The sequence below is a fragment of the Aulostomus chinensis genome, chromosome 17, assembly GCF_037954235.1.
Source record: "Aulostomus chinensis isolate RoL2024-O1b breed Wild chromosome 17, RoL_Achi_v1.0, whole genome shotgun sequence".
NCBI lineage: Eukaryota > Metazoa > Chordata > Actinopteri > Syngnathiformes > Aulostomidae > Aulostomus > Aulostomus chinensis.
In genome coordinates, this window is record NC_141336.1 from 23,103,383 (window position 1) to 23,127,085 (window position 23,703).

Consider the following 23,703-nt stretch of genomic DNA (forward strand, 5'->3'; position numbering starts at 1 on the left):
TTATCCTCCATCAATAATTTTTTAATCAGATTTATTTGTCAGAGCGGCTTTTGGAGGAGTTACTATGGGTCATTCATCATCCAGCAACGAGGCCTGAAATATGAATAAACTGCGGTGCGTAAGACGCAAGAAGACACAGTAATAAGTTAATGTATAGAGAGAGATAGAATACTACTACTGACTACACATGCTGACATGAATACACTGATGGTACTACAGCATCTATTTAGAAATCTACAATATCCAAATTGAGTCAAATTTCTGATAATTATCCAGTTCTGATGTTTTTGGTTTTTTTTAATGATTGTTTGTAGCTCCAAAATGGAGGATGGGGTGTCAATTGTCATTAAACGAGTCGTGTGTGTGTGTGTGTGTGTGTGTGTGTGTGTGTGTGTGTGTGTAACAAATTACTCAGGCCTGCTTTTAAAAAATAACTCAAATTTACTGGCATTGTTGTGTCACCCCGTGTTGAGAGGCAGTCATGCTCACATCCGCCAGCAGATGTCAGCAAAATCAAAGAAAATCAACAAGAGTTTGACCGTCCAGAGATGTCATTGCTGATAGATGACTTCAACACTTGGAGGAAACGTCCCTATAAGCCTAAAGTAGTCTGGATAACTAGAGGTTACCTATGTTTGGTTATCACTTTCCGCAGAGGCTACTTAGACGTGTAATTTCCAGGTTGATTCGTGCTCCAGTAACCTGAAATATGCCCACCACCAGCACATCGGAATGGCCTCTGCAACCTGCTGAAAATGTGAGCTTTCCCTTCTTATTCCTTTGCTCATTTTTTGGGGGGTCATATCTAACTATTTCAACTATTCTAACTATTAATCCAACTATTTGAAGATATATATATATAAAATCAACCAAATCAACAGTGTGATTGTGAGGCCCTGCTCGTGTAAATGTATTAATTAATGTGTAAATTGTATAATTTACCTATGAGTTGGATCAGTATCACCCCGCCACACATGAGGTAAAGTCGGCCTGATTGAGTCATGTGTTGTAACTTTATTACTATCATGACTATAACTAGTTACATGTTAACCAGTAGTGGCAGAAGTACACTTTTCATTTAAGTAAAAGTAGAAATACCCAGATAAGAAAGAAAAAAAACTCCATTCAAAGTCCCGAGTAGTTGGTATTGAGTTTATGAAATTATCAAATAAAAAAGACACATTCTACATGATTACGTCAATAAAATAGCAAAGGATGCATTATTGTGTGTGTGTGTGTTTTGTTTTTTTTTACCACTGATTTGGCTAATCAAGCTAATAACTGACGTTTAGCTGATGGTTTAAAGGCTTCGCAGTACATTTATATTGGAAATTCACAGTTTATTTTATTTCTCAGTGTAATTTACGATGTTTTAGTAGCACAAACGTGAATAAATTTACATGCGAAAAGTTGTGCCGAATTAAAATGTTTTTGTGGGTTTTTTTTTAAAGGGCGTCGTCTCTAAAAGTTTGGCTGTTGCTAGGGGATACTAATATACTAATAACGTTTTTAAGCTAGCGCTAGCGACAGATTCTGTTGTGTATAACACACTGCCCCACTTCTCTCGCTCTCTCTCTCTCTCTCTCTCTGGTTCAGTGTGTGTGTGTGTGTGTGTGTGTGTGTGTGTGTCCCAGTGGAGCTAGCTCTCCGGCAGTGTGTGAGAGAGGGGCAGCTGGCGGTCTGTGCTCGGCTCGGCTCACTGCTAGCAATGGCGCTGCGGGCTGCCCAGCTCTCTCTCCTCGTCGTGGCTTTGCTAATGCTCGCTAGCGGACCACATTTTGTACTTTGCTGTCCGAGTCGCTGTTTATGTTTCCGAACCACCGTGAGATGTATGCATCTAAACCTGGAAACGGTGCCGGCGGTCTCTCCTCAGACTACCATTCTGTAAGTAGCTTTTTTTTTTTTTTCCTGTTTAAAAAAAACAAAAAAAACCCCTAACGGGAACTCGACTGAGCAGACGAGAGGGCAGGGAATATGGACTTCTTTTTTTTTTTTTTTACAGGTCAATATTGAAGTTTGAAACTTTTTTTGTTGAGGCTCCTGATTTTGAGTTGGACTGTAAACAAAAACAAAAACAAAAAAAAAGGAATTATTTAGGAATAATGGGACCAGTGGTGGTGCAAAAAAAAAAAAAAAAAAAGGGAATTGCAAAGTTACAGGGAAGTTTTTTTTTCCCCAACAAGTTAGGACACCTGCCAGTGAGTTAAGCTGTTGGCTGTAGAGGTTAATGAACGGGGTTTTAAGGGTCACACAGCTGGAGGAGCAAGCTGCTAACACTTGGGAGGCTCTTCACTAGAGGTTCTTGCGTGATGACCTACTGCAAATATCAATCTCATGGAGTAATGATTTTTTTTTTTATTTTAATTGCAAACAGTGAGATTGCAGTGTGAATCGCTCCTCCAGTCATGGTTGGGTGCTGTTTCCCATCAATCATTGCTTCGTGTAATATGCAGTAGTTTCCTTCGTTTATGTTGAAAAAAAAAAAGCGATGTGTTCAGAGGGATTTTAATGCATTGCTTAAACACCATGTTTGACCTTTTCTCTGAGATGAAAGGAAGGAAAGGCTTCTCATTTGCCCAGCACTGGTGAATGTGTCCTGGATGTCAGGGGCCCTCTGCTTCAGTCACCCAGTGAAACAATTTCCTTTTATGATGTAGCTGCCGGGCCACAATGAAAGAGCACAAAGCTTCAGATCAGTCCGATCTACCGAATACATGGCACCCTTTGTCTCTAATTGGCCACTGCAATCTTGTTGTGAATTTCAGCCCACAATGCATGCAGCTATAAATAGCGACATTGAGCCTGTATGAAGTGGGACAAAGGGACAACTTAGTTAGCCTGAGCCACCCCAGCCACAGCAGCATAGTCAGATTTAGCCTCATCCCGGGGTCAACCCGCATCCATGAAGGGAACGGTGGAAGTCCACCCTTCACCACAGCGGTGAAAGGTTTCTTTGGGTCCCCTGGTGGACGTGTCTGATCAGAGCAGGGAAACTTGCATGCTGTTGAGCTTTGAAGCTGCAGCCGTTCATCCCCTTCCCTTCCATCCCCTGCTGCTGCTGCTGCTGCTGCTGCTGCTCTCATGTCAGGACATGGCAACCCAGCTGTCCCTCAGCCTGCTACATAACACATTAAACACATCACTGGTCCCCCTGCAGTCCACCATCAACTCTACACTAAACCGGAGTTCACCCAGGCACTGTTGTGAGGGATGTCGAGAATGAGGACCAGGAATGTCTGTCAAATTAATCCTCAAAACACCACAGCAGACAGAGTGGATCCAAAACATGTCCTTGAACAGAGACACGGTACGTGGGAGACTGTAACCTTTAAACTGAGGAATATTTGTCTCCATCTTTGGATTGATTTTAGGCAGTAATCTGGCACTTGAGGTCTCAAGGATTTGAGTTATTCCTGTAGATCTTGGGAAGTTTGGAGTTGACATCTGGTGAAGATTCTCTATAGCCGATCACCATGGAGACCAGTGACGTACATGTTTAAGACACTGCATTTCTGCAAACATTTGGCAGCACTCCTCAGTTGGGATTACAGAAGAATTTTAAAGTGTCAGTTGGTGTAACAGACTAAAAGAAGTACAGCAGTAATTATTCATTTGTGATCAAATCTTAAAAACCAACTCTCTGAGGTCTGTTGAATGGAACATGCCGACATTTTAGGAAATCCGCTCATTGTCCACTGCTGTTAGAGTCAGTCAAACATTAAGTTCGCTCTTCTGTGTCCGTGTGCGTCACAGAGCTCCGGACTGCTGCTGAATGACTGACTGCTAGTTAGCTTAGCTTATTTTAGCTGAGCTTAGTTTAGTTTCTGAAGCCTGAAGTTCCTCCTCTGTGTATATTCCGGATCAGATTGATGAGGATGTGGGTCCTGGTTTGTCCAGAAGTCATCTTCCTTATCTTCTCTTGTAAAGTCTGACATGATTAGTAGCAGCAGTTGCACTTCCAGTCATCAACAAACTGTGTTGAATCTCTGCACCCGGTCAGGAAAGTAGTTCCAGGTTTGTATCTGACTTAAAAAAAAACTAAAAAAAACTCATCTGACAATTTTCAACCGTTTTTTTTTTCAAGGTGAATGTGAAGCCCATTCCCAGTTCTCTTAAGGTGGGCATAGAAAGTTTTGGAGAAAAGTTTATTTAATGACTTTGAGATGTTTTCCTCCACTTATAGCGTTCATTGCTGCTAAGCTAACTGGTAGTCCACCATCCGGTGGGGGGGTCTGGAGCTCTGTAGTGTACACAGAGAGGAGAGAGAGGTTTCTATCTGCTTGTCAGGCTCTAAAAATGATTTGCAAGTCTATTCCTCCAAAAGCTGGCATGTTCCTTTCAAGATTAGTAGCATTGGGGGGCAACGTCATGTTTCTTTCACAGGCTCATCTTAACGGGAGGGGAACCACAGCACATGGAGACGTGTTACTCATCTTTGTTGGATGTATGATGTGCGCTTGATCGGCAATAAGAGCCTTGTCTTTCCTTCAGCTGATCCAAAAAAAACTTCCTGGCGATACATCTGGAGGCTGGCTGACTGGGGAAACTCCTGAATGGTATATCTTTGTAGCCATAAAAATTAAATCCATTTGGAAAAGAACAAGAATGTGATTTCTTGATAGCAGGTCTTCCCTCTGGGTCACTGGGGTGGAGCATCAGCAGTGTAGTCGCGCTGATCCGTGGGATCTGTGCCAACACCTTTCCTACATGACACTTGGACCAGAAACAGTGACATTTTTTTCCCCACGGTTTATTTATTCCAGCAGGCATGTGTTTTTCAGCTGTTTTCTCCAAGGACTCTCTGTTTGAGGCATGATAGTAAATCGTGTTTCCTCTCTGTAATGACTCCTCTGCATATCTTCTCAGGGTTTTGGAGAAATGATCCTCCAGCTCTTGTTTTGAGCAGGATTGGTGTAACCTTGGCAGCCTCAGAATCAGGCTGAACATGTCAGCTGTGCATCTTTGTCACTTTTTTAATCATTTTCAGTGTCAGTATCAGTATTTTGGAAGTTGCTTTATAATGTCACAATGACTTTTTCCCCATATTTGAATGGTTTGGTTGTTGTCTGAAAGCTTCTGCTCAAGAGAATACAAACTGCCTGGCAGCTTCCCCAGGGGGGCTCCAGACAGTAAAGGGAGGTGAAATCAGTTAAGGACACCATTTAGAACAGCCTTGTTTTTTTTTTCTCACAACTTCAGAGTGGTCTTGATTGCAACTGTGGGCATCCAGACAAAGCCTAAGTAATGTTAGAGGAGCACCGTCTTCCAAGCTCTGTCGAAGGGGAACGTCCACCGTGAAAACCTCTGCTCCAGATATTTTTGTCTCACTGTTTACTTGATGAGTCATCCTCCAGTTGTGCATCAGGTGATGTAACACACAAGACAACATAGTTTCTACATTTGGATGCTAGAGCATCACTGTACACTTATAGCACATCTGGTAGCAGTTGTGAATCTGTTAACACGCGAGTGCATGAAGTGACTTTTGTGTCCTCCGATGATTCAAGCATCACGCTTGTCATTAAGTGTGTGCAGTAATTCAGTTGTGATGACTTGTACACAGTTTCCAAGTATGTTGAACCGTGACGCTACACAGATGTCGTGTAGACCTCGTGAGAAGTTGCAGTTGGGGATTGTATGGCTGCGTGTGTCAAGTGAATAGCAGTGTTGAATGGAGCGAGTGTGTTTGTGGGTGCAGTGAGGCTGGTGAGTCAGTTCAGCCCGGGTCGGTGTCACAGTGTCATCAGGCCATAGACTTGATTGAATAACTTGGTTCTGATTATTAATGACCATGACAAGTATGGAAGGTCATCGACTGGAGGAACCGGGAACTAAGGTTACAGGAACGGCTCCTTTACTGTAAAGCTCAAACTTACTCCCGAGCACAGTCTTGTGTCACAGTACCACTTTGTTACTGAGGAGGGGGTAGTGAGTCACTGTACTCTAAATTTACCCCAGTATGTCTTTCTCCACACTAAACCAGCCCTGAAAGAGGTCCAGGGGCAGTTCCTGAGGTTTGACAAACCCTGAAATGGCCTGTAGACACATTTCTATGGCACCGTCCATGGAGTCCTGAATGGTTACCTACCTGGTGGCTGGCTGCCTGCCTTCTTTCACTGTCTAAATGTCTTGAAGGTCTTTTACACCTCAGCCTGAGCACCGCCCTACAACAGTGGCCTGGTCTGACTGAGTGACAGTGTTAGTGTGTCAGGGAGGGAAAGCAGAGTTCCATTGTGTGGAATTTGCTGCAGTCAGGCTTTGTGAGGCGTTCAGTCTCTGCAGCATTATGGAATGCAAAGCCAGAAATCCCCAAAGCTTTGCTCATTTGCACAGAGAGATTGGGCCCAAGATAGTTGTTGAAAGGAACTCCCCTTTTCTGTGCCCATCCAATTCAGGACAGCTGGCCAATCTGGGGGAACACGGTTTCACATTTCTTTTAAATTAGTTCCTGAAAACGTGTCTTGGATAAACATGAAATTCTGGTTATTTTAAAGCAGGCCTTTATTTTAAAAGTCACATTGGCAAAAGACACTGATTAGATCTCACTTCACACTTCTCAGGGTGTGTTCTCCATGTGGTCCAACACAATGAGGTCAACGACATACAAACTCTTCAACCCAAATTGAATTAATTAATTAAAGTTTAAAAGTAGTTGTTGGTAAGACGCAACATGACTCAGCAGTCATTCTAGCTGCTCTATGGAGGCTCACTGAGTTGCATGAGTGTTTTCTGCTTTTATTTAAAACTCTGGATATATTCAGAGAGTTGAATATGGAACTACAAGGCTTTCAGTTCGTTCCGTTGGTCAACTTCAGGTCTGCAAGGGAAACTGTTCCCTGTTGCTCCAAAACTGATGATGGGAAACATCAAAGTGCAACAAAAAAAATCCATTACTACTCTTTTGTGCTATGAATGTTGAATTTATGATGGATTTGCTTTTGTAAAACCTTCTCAGAACCTAGAGAACAAGAACATTTCTGTGTGTGTGACATCATCCCAGTTTAGGAGATTATGGGCCAAGCGGGAAGTCATGGGCAGGTCCATTTGGGTGGAACATTAATGTGCATGTGCAGTGTACAATGTGGAGACAAACCTGGAAGCTAGAACTCGTCTCTGGCTCATTCTCAGCTAGCAATTTTAATGCAAGTTGAACGTGCACCATTTTGGAGTTTCAGTTCTGCTGATGGGGTCTGTTATACATTCTGCCTCAGCAAATGACAGTACTACCTTATATAATGTGATGCAGTGCAGGAGAAACTGAATGAGAGATAATAGATTTTGTGTGAGCGAGTGAAATGTAACAATGAATGGGTGAGATAAGGTCGAACGAAACAATTGATCCAGACGACAACATGGCTGATGGTGAGAATGAGATGTAGAAGTCGAACCAAGTTCTTTTGGCGAGAGAAATATGGGGGGGGGCATTCACATTCTGTGGTGGGGATTTTTTTGTTGTATTTATTCACACAAGATGAGGAAAATCATAATTGCATGTATTTCAAGCAGTGATTTTTGTTTTGTTTTTTCATAGCAGCACAGCAGGGTAACGCCACAAATTTATTTAATCACCTTGACCGTAACCACAAACCGCTAAGTGATGAAGTTGTAAAAAGTCAGTCGGAAATCGTCCAACCACTTACTCTCAAAGTGATTTTAGTACTGTGACTGTTAGTGTATCAAAATGTGGTAAAGTCTTGGGTTTATCTGTCGACTGGGATTGTCGAGGTCCTCTTGAGGGCTGCAGTTCTTTTAGCTGTTGCCTTTTTAATTCTCTGTGGTGTGCAGTAAAAAGGCTGTGACGCAAATGGAAGTGACTACGTTATGTAGAGAGTAAAAAGGCCCAGGTTGACAGTAACTGTATCATTCACTTTGGATTGTCTCAGACAGACATGTGCTGTCATTTGAATACAGACAGTGGTTTGTCTGCTGAGAAAAAATGTTAACCAGCTTAAGAAATATCTGTCATGCATCAGCATAAATCAGCCAGCGTGCAGTCATTGACCCTGTCCAGCTGTAGACTGCACATTTCTAAGGAAACCAAGATGGGACAGTGGATAAAGAGAATTTCGAAGGCTTTGGTCAGCTTTCTGTTGGACTAGTGACTTGAGTTGGATTGATTTCTGGTTTTGCCAGTCTGGTGTATAAGCTTAAACTGGTTTCCTTTTATGCAAATCCACCAAACTGACATTTGTCATTCTTGTAAATTCAAAAGCCACATATCAGCAACGTGTGCCGAGAGCGTCACTGTGTGAAATGCCTCTCATATTGAGTTAGTAATAAATAGTGTGATTAACATCACAATGTGTGCTTGTAACCAGTCTAAGTAGCTGCTGGTGTCTGTCTGACAGACTGTGAGTCTAAGTGGCAACATGAAGATCAGATTGCAGAATGGTGGCTGCAGACGGCACATGCTGGGTTTGTTTACTAGAAAGTTCATGTGTTTGGGGGTGACAATGAGACGATGATAAGGCAGGAAAAACCAAGTAACTTGTTGCTTCTCTCATTCTCCGAGCTCACATTTAAAGTGCATTTTAATTCAGCTGAATTCTAAATAAAGCTGTTCTCAGTTAAGTTTTTTTTTCCTTTTCTGATGTAAGACAACTGGACGTGTATGATCTAGGGACTTAAACTGGGCTAATTAACATTACATTTAACGATGTTTCATAACCACAATGTTGTCTGACAAAAGCACCATAAAGATATTGTAACCACAATGACACGGGACATCGGATCCTGTTCATTTTCTACGGAGAACAGGCAATCCAACCTCATGCACAATGTAGCACATCAGGGCGCTTGATGTATCTGAATGCTGAGTCCAGCTCATGAGCGCTAGCTTCAACTGAAACAGATCATGTCCCCTTTTGCAAATCAAGTCACTCGACTGTGTATTCATTCTTTGACTCTTGCTGTACATCAGCACTCCCCGTACAGGAAATAAGTCCATGTCATCGTTACACAAGTTACATTTCGAAGAGAACCATCGTAGCCATGTTTAGAGATCCCTAGTTTACTGTTCCTGCAACCAAGCGAGAAGCCAGCCATGTTCTTGTTTAACCAATAATGACTCACGCAGTCCTGAGAGCCTGTGGCAAGTCAGCTTGGGCATGTGTGACAAAGCGAAACAACTCCCCTGACCAGTGAGAGAGAGGGAGAGAAAGAGGTCCACACATGGCATTCAGATGCTCGTAGAGTTGGGTAGCAGCCAGGTTCACTCATTGTCTTGGCTCGGACAAGAATTTACAGAAACCTCTTCTGAAATTTTCCTTGCAGCGAGTCAACATATGCACAGTTCAGTTTCATATGATTTTTATTCTCTCAGTAAATGCACATTTGTTCAAACTTACATAGGTAAACAGATTTGGTATATGCATGGGTCAGTGATTGATATTCTTGTGTTTTGACAGCATTTCAAACACATGGATTCTGGCCGATTTTGTCTTGATTTGTGCATTCAAGAACCTTGCCACCACGGATATTAGATGTTTATTGGCACTGCCGACCGATTACTCATATCCAGGTCAGCTAACACATCTGTGAGCAAAGCATATAAACTTTGCACTTGCACCTGATTGTCTGCACAGTGGTTATAACAACAAACACTAAGTAGAAAGCCCTGAAGTTCATAGCGACATCAACCCAGGCTGCCTGAAATTAGACTGAAATTTAAAGCGATACTTCCCCCAAAGGGGTTTTTTGTTTTGCCTTTCAAGTACTCACAAATGGTGTTTGTTTACCCCCCAAAGCCATTTCCCCTTCCGTATTATTTTAATGCAGAAAGAGCCAGCCAAATATGTTTAGCTTGAAGCTAATGAGCACTTATGGCTAAAATATCAGCAGCAGCAACAACAACAACACCACACACAGAAAAAAAAAAACAACTTTTTTTTGCTTCTTTTAATGGTCATACACTTAGTTATCCACACATGCATTCATTTGACCTAAAAATAACTGTATCACTTCCATTTAGGGGCTGATTCACCGTAGCAGCAAGTTCAACCAACTTTGTATACTTAGATGAACAAACTTGCTCACAGTACTAACCACTGCACCACCGTGCAGCCCACTTTGTGTTAATATCAAATCAAAGTGCTTGGTACCCGAGCGTTGTGAATTATTCAGGGAAATGCGATAGAGATATTGCATACATACATTTTGGGACAATTTTGCTGTAGTTAGCCGTCAACCAACGTTAGCACAAAGCTAAAAAGACGTGGCTGGATCTTTTTGCATTCTGCCCTAACAGGGAGTAATGAAGGAAGGAAAAAATCTTTGTGAGCTCAAGACAACTATTTGTGAGACCTTTAAAATACAATTATTGAGTAAAGTATCACTTTAAGATGGACTAGCTATTTTTAATCAAAGAGACCAGTGGCTTCTCCTGCAACTTATCCCAAGTATCACACTGTAATGTCACAGCAAAAATTAATGATTTCATAGGAAGATAGGAGGAAGCTCATATCTGTGAAGTAAGGAACATGTGGAGGATGAATCCAGATGATGGATGATAGGTGTTCCACACAAGCTCCACGGAGGCGGTCCTTGTTATTCCAGAGGGCCACTGTGATGCATAAAGTCTCTCTAGTGCCCATAAAAGTAAACAAACCTTCCCTTTTGTTTTCCTTTTTTCCAAGTTGAAATGTTGTTGGCTGAATGTTTGAGTTTGTTTGTTGTTGTGGATGTTGCCACAGTGCAAGCGTTATCATTCTATATCCTTTTCTCTCTGTTGGATGATATATCGTTGGCTGGTACGTAGTTTCCTGATGGCTAAACTACTGTTTGCAGTGCTGTGATTTCATTCACTTGTGCCTGTGAATGAAAGATTGTGTTCAGTAGTGGAAGCCACAGAGAGAGAGAGAGAGAGAGAGAGAGAGAGCGGTGACATGTGCTGATTATGTGATCAGCTGTAGTTTTAGTACATTCAATTTGAAATGAATAGACGCAGCACGCGCTCTCTGCAGACCGGCCAAGTCACTGTTTGCACTGCTGCGCTTTCCAGTGAGTCTCAAAGACAACTGACAGATTCCTTCACTCTGATATTCACTTTACATACTATTTGGACAAGATTCTGCTGAAGAAAAAAAACAACCTCTGAGACGCAATGTATTTGTATGGATCTGGGTCTCAAGACACAGAGAGACTTTAGGGCAAAGTTTGCGAGTTCCTCACACATTGGAAATAAAGGGTAAACACTACATCTCCCTACCTTGCTGTGCTGTAGGAATTTTATACTGCAACTGACTTCAGCAATCTCCTCCAATGAGTTTGGTGCCAGAAGTTTAGAGCACAAGCAGGTTAAATCATTTGCTGTGTCACCACAGTGGAACCTCGTCTTTAACCTGTTTGACATAGCTATTTTATCCATTTGCAAAAGTGAAAACATGTAGAGCAGTGAATAATTAAATATACCAGACACAGGCTAAAGATCTCCAGATTCTACAATCACAGACAGAAGGTGGACAGAAGTGACACACACACACACACAGCCTTTAAAAGTTTCAAAACAAATGGTAAAGTCAGGATTTTGAGTGAAAACTAATTCAAATGAATGAAATACTAAAAATGCTACTTCCATTGCACTGAAGTCTTGCTGAGAGAATTTTGTCATATGAAATACAGAGTTCCTGTTTGCTCAGTTAAATGATATCCCATGTGGAATCATTAACACAGGGATGGGTGGCAGCCAGTTAGAGTCCAGTCCAGCATCCGGTCCCTGGTGCTGCGAAGGACATCAGTGTGTCAGCATCACTGTAGTTGCATTTCCGTCTCGCTCTTTCTCTGCACATTTTCATTTTGTGCATAAAAATGAGTGGAAATTCAAATTATAGAAGTACAGCAAGAAGGTTTTTTATTGTAGAGGGAGGTGGAAAAGTTGTTGTATTGATAAAAGATGAATAAAAATAAAATGCATTGGAAACAGATTCAGTGAAGAGATGATAACTGTCAGGAAGACGGGAAAAATGGGACACAGTCGCGGACCCGGAAGTCCTAAAGTTAACCCAGAGGGTTAACCACTAAGGTCACTAGTGGACTACCAAATGGGAAAAAAAAACACCGCTGCCAAGCAGCTGAAACCCCAACTAGACTCCCAAAACAAAGAGGACTGTAGCTTCCCAGCTACAGCTACTTGCCCTAAGACGACAAAACCCAAAAAGACCTACAAGGCCACTCCACAAAAGGCAGAACCAAAACAAAACCCCATAAGACAGTGGAATCACACAGAGAGGTTCAATGTGGAGCTCCTGTGGATTCCCCTGTTTCTAACACCTATAGAAGACTGAACAGTGCTTTTTCCTTCGCTCTCAGTGAGACAATGAGTCAGCACTGAGCAGAGGAGCCAAGGGCTAGATATAGGTTAGCCACACCTGGGCCACATCAAGGGCAATTATGTCTCACACCTGACACTGCTCAGGTAATCAGCCAGTGGAGCCCAGTGTGTGGCCTGTGTGAGGAAACCCTCACAGATAACAATGAACACGTGATGGTCAGGTCATCAGAGCTGTTACATGAGTTCAAAACTCTCAAATCCATCATCCCAGAATAAGTTTATATCCATCCTGTTGTTATGTTCGCCTTTGTGTGTGTCTGTGTTGATCTGAGGTATGACTGGAGTCCGCGGCCTACTGCTCACCTTGATGAACAAACCCCTAAAGTTCACATTCAGTAATGGATGGAAACACATGGATTCTCATTTTGTTTTGCAGGATTTCAAGACTTTTGTTCAAATTTGCAATACATTTAGATCGCCTCCAGATGTGTACATGCTTACTTTCTATCTCTTTTATCTGACTGTATATTATTGCTAGAGCAGCCAGTTACTGAAGTCACTCGCTGAAATTTTGAATTAGGGGCATTAAATGTGGATCCTCATGCTTTTTGGCAGGAAACCTCACTCAGTGTTTCCATAAAGCTACTGTGTACTCTCTTGAATTCCCTTAAGAATCTGTACTTTTAACCCGCTGAGTAGAGCCTTTGGTATGTTAGATGTTTATAATAATACTTTGACTTGTAAGTACAGTCTTTCTTCTGTGTGGTGCAAGAGTAACTCTGTCCCTAAATCACCCCGGTGCACTCAATAGGACTGTAGCTTCATCTCAGACACAGTGTTCCCAAAACACTGCAGGCAGATTGTCAGTATTGCCTAGTCTAAATAGGTCATTCTAATTATCTCTTCAGAAATATAAGACTTGTGTTTAGTTTATGCCAGAAAGCTGCAGCACAAACAAAGGGTAAAATCATTCAAAACTCTTTCCAAGAGTGAATCCTTTGACCTCTGTTGGCTCTGGTCTTATCAGTATGACATATTGAACTATGGCTATGCCATCCTGTGTGAGTACATGACAAATTCCTTTGTTTTCTAAAAATAGATTAAATGATCTTTTGTTCTGCCCTCACAGTATTGGTGCTTTTGTTGTCAAATTCCCATGGTTCCCTCATTACTGGGCCAGGGAAGCTGTTCACTCTCAGGCTTTTTGTTTAGGCATAACTCGGAAGAGTCTGTCAGCCCCTCTGCAGGGCTGTTAGTCTTGCTGTTTTATAGTCCCCCTCTGGAACAGTGCCATGAAAACACATTAATGGGAGTTAAAACACTGAGTTAATAAGTCCTGGATCAAATGCCATAAAATGTACAGTAATCTGCGCTAATTTCTGATGACAACATCAAGTTGTTTCTTGTCATCCCGTGTTTGTTTGAGAGGGTCTCACAAAACCTGTCTTTACAAGGTGTCCCAAGTACTTATTTGTTCCGTTTGTTGAGTGACTCATTTTCATCTCCCACTTTTTCCTTGTTCCTAATCCTTCACAATCACAAAGCAGCTTTGTGGACCATCGAGCCCCTCGGACCCAGTAGTCAAACAGTCGTCGATTGTTGCTTTTAGCTTCTAGAAAGAAAGAGCTGTGCTACTGTGGTGGATCTGGTTGATTCACATGATGACATTGATTCATGTCAAGTGTGATTAGTGCAAAAATCTTTGACTTTCCCTGTTATGATGGCTGGACAGGTTCAACACACACACATACATACACACACACAAACACACACACACACACTCTCTGATGTTATGAGCTGATCTCCGGCAGACACACACTCAGTCCAGTTCAGTGTACCAGGGCTGCCCTTCCATAATCAAATGCCACTTTTCACTCACTGCAAGCCTGAGAGCACTCATGGGAAATATCAGTGTGTCATCAGCTCCATTACTCCCAGTACACTCCAATCAGATGAGCCACTCTTTCCCTCCCATCGACAGCTGATGCTTTAAACACACTCTTGTTGACCTTATTTAGCCTTCCCTGCAAGGAAACCTTGAACGTGCGCGCATGCACACACACACACATGCACATGCACTCTTCAACAGCAGAAATAACATACCATCTAGAAACAAGGACAAACAGTTCATTTAGTCACATCAATTTATAGAGAAGAAGACAGGGCTAACAACGTTGTAGCTTATTTTAAAAACAGCTAGTTTTCATTCATAAAGCTCATATTTACAATTTCATTGAGAATAACTGCACTCCTCACAATCCTAAAGTGGCCTTGGAAATGCATACTGAACCAGACACTGTCGGATATTTTGAATTTCACAAGCTCCCGCCATCATTTGAGGGGAACCTGGCTGCAGAAGCACGATTTCCCTACCTGATGAGAAACATGGAATGTTAGGATATCATATAATTATCGACATCAGAGAAAATTTATTCAGCAAAAAACAAAAATGATCCGTTGGTTGCGAAATGTAGTTAATTCAAATAACGGATCAAAAATACTTGCAATGACTTTTTGGGTTGAGTAGTTCTTCAAATCTCAAGATAATCATGTAAACAGTGTTAAGTTTTTTTTTCCTTTATCTTTTGGTGCGGAATCAAATTTTTTATTGTCACATTTCATCAGCTCACTGGTTGTCTGGGTTGCCGGGGTAAAACTCCTGATTAAAAGAATTTGCTGAAGGAGGAATTTAATGGGAAATTTACCTCCAGAGCTTTTTCTGAAGGATTTGCTGTTGTGGTTAGATGTTGATGCTAACTCCAGATAAAGCCGTGGATGTTCCTCAGCAGCTTTATCATCCCTCAGTATGAACCAAAGCTTTCATGTCTGCTGTCACATGGGTTTTGCCTGAACCAGCATGTAGCTTCCTCCCTCCCTCCCGCCGCCGTCGTGGCTTCTTCCCTCAGAGCTGGAGGCAGGTAGGCAGGACAGCCTTTGCCTCGGCATGCCTGGCTCCTGCACTCTGTACCTTGGGCCTGTTGTCTTGACAGAGATGTTTTCCTAAGACGTGGTGCACCTCGTCACCTCGCAGTGATCCCTGTTTTTTCCACGAAAGACCCTCACTTCGATTTGCATTTGACAGTTTGACATTTTCTGAGTCCACTCCAAGTGATGCTAGCTATTTTTACGGTTTGGTTCGTAGCAGTTGGCAGAAGCTGTTGAGAGATTGCGGGATCAGCTATGCACCATTTTTATACATTTTATCACCTTCTCAAGTTGTCGCCAAAAATAACAGTACCCCCATAGCTGAAGAATGCTCTGCACCATGCACGTCAGTTACAAAAAACTCTTTTACTGGATTCCTACACTAGCTGGACTATATGAAAGGAAGTCAGCATATGAAGAAGTTGGACTCACTCTGATTGGATCCATATGCGGACCTTTCACAGAGCAACTGACCCATAAATATTTCACTGGCTATGAAATCATTTGATTTTGTTATTTGCCCATATTTTCACAGAAATATAAGATAGCTAAAATTTAGGATTGTGTTTATTTTGCTTTGCCTGTTGTGCAAAAGGTGGAGTAGAACATAAATGCTTTGCTGATGGTTAAATAAACTGGATTTGCATGCTTGGGATTTATTTCATAGCATGAAAGCTGTGTTAGATAAAACAGACAAAGAGCAAAGGTAAAGCTGTTTTTCATTTCCTCCAAACCAGGAAGACTGATCCTCCTCACCTTGGCACCCTGACAGGTTTGCTTCATCAGTGGAGTACGTTACAGCTGTACGAGCCAGTCTGAGAGTATTTGTTTTCTAAGGTCATTAGCTGCGGGGGAGATGAGGTTGATGTGCTTCTCTCTTCCTTCAATATCGTGATAAATCTGCTCTCTGGTTCCTCTCAAATGCTCAGGTCATCTCCTTGGCTTGAGCAACATGCTGGGTCAGATCATGTCACGCTGTCCTCTGTGTCTGTTGTGGGCTGAAGCCTCGCTACGGTCTGCACCGTGTTCTCTTAAATCTATAGACTATATTATGTGTAAGCAGGACGTGTCAGCAGCACCGCAATATTTAATTTACAGTGGTAGTTAGACACAATTATTGAAAAATGTTGCGACTTCCCACATTTTGATGATAGCAGTTGGTCATATTGGGCTTAATTTAGATAAATTGTGCAGCCTTGGTGCAGTTGGGCGTCACAATAAATCAAATCACAAACGTCAGCCTTTGTTTATTATTTTGAACATTGAAAATGTCGCAGAAACTTCTTGATTTTGATTTGATGCTTTTTATTTCATGTGGTAAAACACTGCTTTCTTGAAAACAGTGCCGTGCTTTGAAAACTTGAGTAGCTCATATTGTGAGTTGTGATTAATTTTGTGTAATTGTGCAGCTCTATCACAAAGCACTCATTTTACTAGCTGTGGGCCCCTTGTATAAATGGCTGATTCCTGCAGAGTTTTTCTGGTAAAATACATTCAGCAAATTGCTCAGCTGAAGATCAGATGACACAGAGCCTCAGTTCCCCAAACATAATATCAGTGATGAGATGTGAAAAGTTCACATAACTTCACTTGTCCGTCCGAGGCTGGTAATGCCACATGGGGTTTCACCTCCAGAGGTCTAATTGCAGTATTATAGTCTTTAGCGTGTCACTTTCATGTCATGCTAAGTCATTTGTTGTAAGAGCAGAAGTGATTAGTGTCATTTGAAGCTATATTGTTATTATTAAATTAGGGAGGATAAGACATGCTGTGACTAGCCTTGTGATTGTTATCTTTGGGGCAAATGTTATACAAATGTACCCTCACGTTTCAAGCTTGACAAAGGCATTCTTGTAAGATGTGTAATCTGCCCACTTATCCTTTAGTCTTATTACTTGAAGGCTCCGCCGTGGACTTGAGTTCATGCAGATGTGTGTTGCCTGCTTTCACACATGTACAGGACAGAGAGTAAAGATTGATTGTATGTTCAAAACTTCCTCCCCTAAGTGTCATTAATATACTTAATCATGTCATGTCATGAATATAATTGTATTTCCTTCTTTTCTGCAGGGACCTGAGGTTCAACAAAATCAAGGATTTACAACCTGGTTCCTTTAGCCGATTAAAGAATCTCAACACACTGTAAGTCTTTGTCTTCACTGCCTCATGAATTAATACATATGTTTGTTTTTTTTTAATCTCACAAACTGTTATCCTTGTTTAAGGTATTGAAATAAGTCTGTAGGTAATAAAATTCAAGGTGTCAGCAAGATGGAGAAATTAATCAAGCCCATTTCCTTCAAACAGCTCTCTGCAGAATGACAGTCACTTCCTTAGTAAGTCCTGTTTGTATTACACAAACACGGGCAAATTCTTGCTCTCTTCTGCTGTGGTTTCACACATGTAGGTCAGCTCGTAATCTTTGAGGAATTTATTTTTCCACTTCCACCCACCGGGCTATTTATCATATGTCCAGCCTGCTAGACAGCACATTGCTAGGTTAATAAAGAGCAAATATTCCAAGTTTTTTATTTTTTATTTTGATAGCCTAAATATAAGTAAGGCACACATCTTTATTCAGAAGAAAAGTATGCCCACATATCAACTGGATGACTTGATAAATCAAACACACCTCACCTTATTCAAATATTTGCATTTACTGAGATGCTTTACTGTTCATTCGTGCTGTGCTGTTCATGCTGTGGAGTAAAAACATGCAAATGTGAGAATCAGCATGACATATTGTGCCGGGCTCATGTATCTGAAGTAACGTCCTATAAAACTGGATCCCAACGGTGATGTGTGACATGTCCTCTGCATGGACTCATCCCACCTGGAGTGTTTCAGAAGTGGAGCGGTTTTGTCCGCCTGTACTTGGAGATATAGTCATTTTCCTTGGATTTTTTTGCGTCTCTAATGGATGAAAACGCTACATGCGGAGCCAGAAGACGTCGCAGGCAGACCTGGTTGGAACCAGCAGAAGGTGGAAGGAAAAACCCAGCTGCCATGAGGGCAACTGAGGGCTTTAAATCCTGAATAACCCTTTAGTGGTTTAGGGTGCAGTTCACAGACTGAACAATAACACATCCAAACGCATTTCAGTCTTTGAACTACACACACGGCCAATATTTCTGTTAAACACTGAAAAATATGGAGGTGGCCACTGGCACGCTGTCACTTTCTATCATATTCTTTCATTATTCACGCTGCTTATTCTGTAGGGGGTTGCGAGGGCCCACATAACATTGGGCCAGGTCGCCAGGCTATCACAGTCATGCTTTTCTACATACAGTATGTAGCTGGAAAAGAAATCATATTTTTGCATTGGTGTAGCAGAGGAAGTATTAAAAACAGGTGGTCGTAAACAGAGTAATGTGGAAAAAGTGTGATTAAAGTGTCCAAATGATGTGAAGTTCATGCCTCACTCTTTTAAAGCAAGCTTGAGGTTTATCATACTGCATCGACAGCGACCTACTGCCCCCAAATAACCCCTGCTTTCTTCACAGTCTCCTCAACAACAATCATATACGAAGGATCCCGCGGGGGGCATTTGAAGACCTGGAAAACCTCAAATATCTGTAAGTTGCCCTCATGTCAATCTTTTTTTGGGTTTGAGGTCAAGTGATGCATTTGGAGATAGCGTGGCAGGATTTTTTTCTCCCTTCAGCTTAAACAGACACATGGACTGTCTCGATATCCTCTTTAAAAGATACCACACTTAATATGACTATAAACGTGGAAAACAGCTGATGTTGCTGGTCTGCTCTGTCAGTGTGTTTATGGAACATGTTGGAATGAAAAGTCATCTTTGTCTGATCCTTTGTTCTTATGTGTCTGGAAGTCTAGACCTGCAGGCAGTGTGGAGAAGTGGTTTTTAAAGTGTGTGTAGTCTCAGGGTTTCTTGGGAATTGCTACTTTGCTCACCTTGTTAGTCACTTACATTACAGGTCATCTGTCCTCAGTTGTGGTGTGAGCCCTGTTTGTGCTGACAAACCCAGCTGGTGCTTACTCAGAGGACCCAGCTACAGTACTCGGATCATGGGAAAAATTGAAGTTAAAGAAAACACTTCCCCCATAAAGGGTTCTTGCATCTTTAATACTTTCAAATGTGTCTTGAGCTGACAGAGACACGAGTGAGTGATGGACTGATGGTTAACAACAACTGAGCTGCTCAGTAAAGTCCATTTACAAATTCTAAACCCACGTAGTCTTTATCCAGCCGTATGCTGAGTAGTCCACCAACTCTTTTATTCTAGGCAAAAACTACAACACTGAATGATTGTGGACCAGCACAAGCGAGGTGGTTCACCTGAATGTGCCAGCTTTTCGGACTCACAGCCACTGAACCGGAAGTTATAGTGTTGTGGAGTACCGAGCAAAGGATAAAGAAGACTTGGATTGTGAAGGATGATGCACTTCAGAGCTTGTGAGCAAATAGTTTTGGGTAGTTCTCCTGTTATTTTGTTACTGTAGCTGTTGTTAACCGTCAGTCACCATTCAAGCTGAGTATACGTGACTGGTACTTTCTGCATTCTGGACTCACAAAGAGGTGACGCAGGATAGATAAACATCTTTGAGGCACAAAACATGTATTCCTCAGTACTTGGAAGGCTAAATACTCCATGTGGGGAGAGTAAGTTTATTCTGTGTTGTTGTTTGTGTTTAATCAAGTGTTTCGTACATTTTGTGACCAAAGATGACATCATGTTTTTTTGTTGCCACTGATTTGACAAAGCTGGCTCTCTGCGTGAGGCTGATAAAGGCCAAATATCTGAGCAGGAACTACTGATGTGTCTGTCCAGCTTTGACAAGGAAGCACTGCACAGTCAACAAAGGAGAGGGAAGGGGTGGCTGAGGGGATTTTTCTTTTTTCTTTCTTTTTCAGCTCACTGACCCTCAAACACGAACGTACACGTTCCATCGCAGCGTACGACCCCGCTCTTCATGCTCTAATTAAATGCTGTAGCTATTTATGGGCTGCTTTAATTACAGAGTCAGCCCGTCTTTAAAGCAGAGTTTATCCAAAGCCTGCACCTTTGCCCCAACCTTTGTGATTAGGGTAAAGTATATACTCAGCCTCCCCCTCCTCCTGCTAAATCAGGGGTCCGTAGCTGGGGGCCATGTTGTATCTCCTGCCACACTTCCCACGGATCCACGTAAAGTCCCTGTCATTTCTCAGGTTCTCCAAACCTAACAGCCCTCCTCTCCTGCAATCACCTGGACTGGGTCAAACACAAGTTACTGATCTTAACTGTCTTTTTGATCACCTCCTGATTAATGTAATTGTGTGTATCTGTTGTAGAACTGCTGATCTTTACTGGGTCTCTACCTGCATCAAAATACAGTAACAGTACAAACACTAATAGACCACACCGTGGCATTCCCTGTGCACGTATGTATAGTCTGTAGTTAATGCGAAATACATTTCTTACTGGCTTTTGAGTGCAAAACACAGTTTCCAATGTAAACCTCCACTCAGAATTCTCACAAGAGTCTGCATTCAACTGCGTTTCACAATCAAAAGTGAAAACTAAGTTACAGATTTACAAGATGTTCCAGCAGTACGAGTAAACAGTATCCATCCATCCATGTTTTCTCTACCGTCATCATTGTTTCGCAGCATTGCTCTGACATGTTAGAGCAGAGTGTAGTTTTTCCATTATTGGAACTCTCGTAGTTCCATATGACGTATGATGAAGTTGTTTATTTTTTGGTATTAGCGTTTCACCTTTGCCAAGAAATCTGATAGCATTGACAGGGAGAAGCTTTAGCAAAGAAGAATGTCTGCAATGATAAAAAGGTGTTTATTTTTCCATGCACTGCATCCAATGTGCAGTGGGGAGATCTTTATCTTTCATCATGAGTGCGATGGCGGAAAACGCACTAGAGAAGACAGGAGATGAAAGGACAGACAGCTGTGAGCCGTTGCTTTTCTAGTATCATATTTCTTTAACATGGACAGAGGACATGAACACATAGAGCGGTTGTATCACTGAGAAAAGTGGAGGTGTATAGAGACATTTGTGACATTTGTGGATGATATTTATTAGATAAACACTCGTCTTTTTTTGTGTTTTCTTGAGGTGTGCATGTTGACGTCATTACCATGTTCTTGTCCCAGTTGTACCGTTATTATCAACATTCAACAAATACAGTGGTTAGCTAAAGGGACATACTCACTTTTTTGGAAATATGCTTGTAGTCCAGCATTTTCAGGGTCAGACGTGTAGATAGAGATCCTTCTCTCTGAGCCGCTGCATTACTGAGCTTCAGAACCTGACTGGGTTCCCCACTGCTAGTTTGCTTAGCTGCAGTACACTGTCGGGATGGGACTTTGGAGCAAGTAGTCGCAGAAGTAAAAAATACACTTTTCTCTAAAATGGTTTTTGCCTGCATTGGTAGAATGAAAGTTGTTATCAACATTCGCTGTGAAAAAAACTGTTGAAAATCACATGTTCTTATTTTATCAGATACCTACCCAGAATCACTTGGATCCTCTCAGCCTCAGCAAGGATCTTGGCTTGTCCAGCAGGAATCCTCTTCATTCTCTCTTACAAAGTCAGCCATGATTAGTAGCAGTAGTGGCTCTTCTAGTCATCAACAAACAACATGAGTGTGCGACAAAGCTTTTGAGTTGGTGCGTCAGATCACTGCACCTGGTCAAGAAAGTAGTTCCTGTAGTTCACTGCAAATGTTAAGCACGTTCTGAGTTGTGTTAATGCAGGCAAAGACTGTTTAGGAGAGTAGAGTATTTGATAACTTTTGAGATGTCATTCTCTACTGCCCCACTGCTAGCGTTTATTACAGCTAAGCTAACGAGCAGTAAGCTGTCAGGTGTGGGTCTGGAGCTCCATAATGCACCAGATAGGAAGGGACCTACTGTATCTTCTTGTCTGTCTTACACTAAAAAGGATGGACAATAAGCATATTTTCCAAAAAGTTGGCATGTTCTCTCTTCCATAACAAACTGTACTGTTCTGGTGTCTTTAGGAACATGTTGTGTGTCTAATTCCTGTTTAGTCAAGTACACCTGCAGCCGAAGAGAGAACAAATTGCTGTAGAAAATAACAATTGCCATCTAGCAGTGCTTTACATTTAGCTCAGAAATACATTACCTCCTCATGTTTTTTCTGTGAAACTGTTCCAAATACTTGCTCAAGTGTAGAAAAAAGCCTTGTCTGCCCTTAAAGACAATCACATATCCCTTATAAATACATTCTCTCTTTCATAATAACCAGACAGAATTCAGATGTGTGAGAGAGAGAGTGAGTGTGTGTCACTAATGTTACTGATTATCTCTCCTTTCAGCTATTTGTACAAGAATGAAATCCAATCAATTGACAGACAAGCATTTAAGGGGCTTGTCTCTCTTGAGCAACTGTAAGTGACCAACTTCTTTGCCACCTTCTCCTCTGCTCGCCCTCCTGCTCTCCCCTTCCAGGCTTCTGTCTCTCCATCTGTCAAATACCTCCACCCTCCTTTCCCTCAGCGCTGCTATAAAGAATTCATGAAGAACGCTAAGGTCTACATGTCACATGTGATGTAATGTGCAGATGTTGGCATCATTTTTCTCAGCTGCTATGAATGTTTCATGGCATGGCTATGTAGGCCTTACACAGGTGTCATGCTAGCACTGTTCAGTTATTTACGAACAACCACCCCCACCCCCATTCACACACCCCACCCCACCCCTCCACCATGCATGCCGTGTGTGCACCCACCCTTGTATGCCGCGCTGACCCCTTTTGACCCTTTTGCATGAATCGCATGGCCTGGACAAGAGATATGCGGCACCCCCATGCGAAGCTTCAAGCATGATATCTAGATGTGAGCTGCTACTAGAGCTAGCAGTGTCACCACACCGGAGCTTCTGCTTTAGAGCAAAGCTTGACCTGCACTGCGTTTATCCTGCTACTGAAGAGAACTGCTCCAGTTCACTGTAATATGTACTAAGTGTTTATTTGTCAGAATCGTTCAGTATATTAAGAATGTTTAGTCTATGTGATAAAATTTAACTGCTCCCTGTAAATCACGACACATGAAACTTGTTAGTTCCAAGCTGCTTATACAGAAAGTCTTACTCCATTGTACTGTTATAGTCTTACTTGTTTGACAAGAAAATACACAATAGTTGATTGATGTGTCATGTATATTTTTTTTTCCTGATAGGTAATCGAATTTCTATGACAACTTCAAGCAGAAATGAATCCTAGAGAACCCTGGAGAATCTCTGTTTAAACCAATGTGACTGATATGCACCTTTTCCTTAGCAAATGAGGCTTTTTGTAATCTTGGAGGAGTCTGTGACTTGCTCACTGTAGCTGCATTAACAGAGAACAAATGGCTAATTCACCAAGCCGAACCAATTCCAACACCAGGCTCCTTGCCTGACAGATGTTTTGAATCTTGCTACAATAATGACGGGTCTTATGTGTGGATGACAAGGGCTGTGCCAGATTGCATACACTTCTACATAGTTCCTCTTCATCCCCTCTGGGCAACAGATGCCA

The 23,703-nt window shown here is 41.9% G+C and overlaps 1 protein-coding gene across 5 annotated transcripts in view; it reads left to right on the plus strand.

The window, feature by feature from the left end:
• The first annotated feature begins 569 nt into the window (after window positions 1–569).
• The window catches only part of pxdn (peroxidasin), a 55,011-nt gene continuing 31,877 nt past the window's right edge, over window positions 570–23,703 (plus strand). The window contains exons 1-5 of one of the 5 annotated variants that reach the window (XM_086182870.1): window positions 570–757; window positions 1,597–1,884; window positions 17,264–17,335; window positions 18,700–18,771; window positions 22,502–22,573. In XM_086182870.1, the coding sequence (XP_086038996.1) occupies window positions 1,709–1,884; window positions 17,264–17,335; window positions 18,700–18,771; window positions 22,502–22,573 (392 nt within the window). In that variant the 5' untranslated portion in view covers window positions 570–757; window positions 1,597–1,708. Of the gene's footprint in view, window positions 758–1,596; window positions 1,885–5,329; window positions 5,366–17,263; window positions 17,336–18,699; window positions 18,772–22,501; window positions 22,574–23,703 lie in introns of those variants that run through there. The other 4 variants (XM_086182871.1, XM_086182872.1, XM_086182873.1 and 1 more) reach the window with 4 other exon arrangements.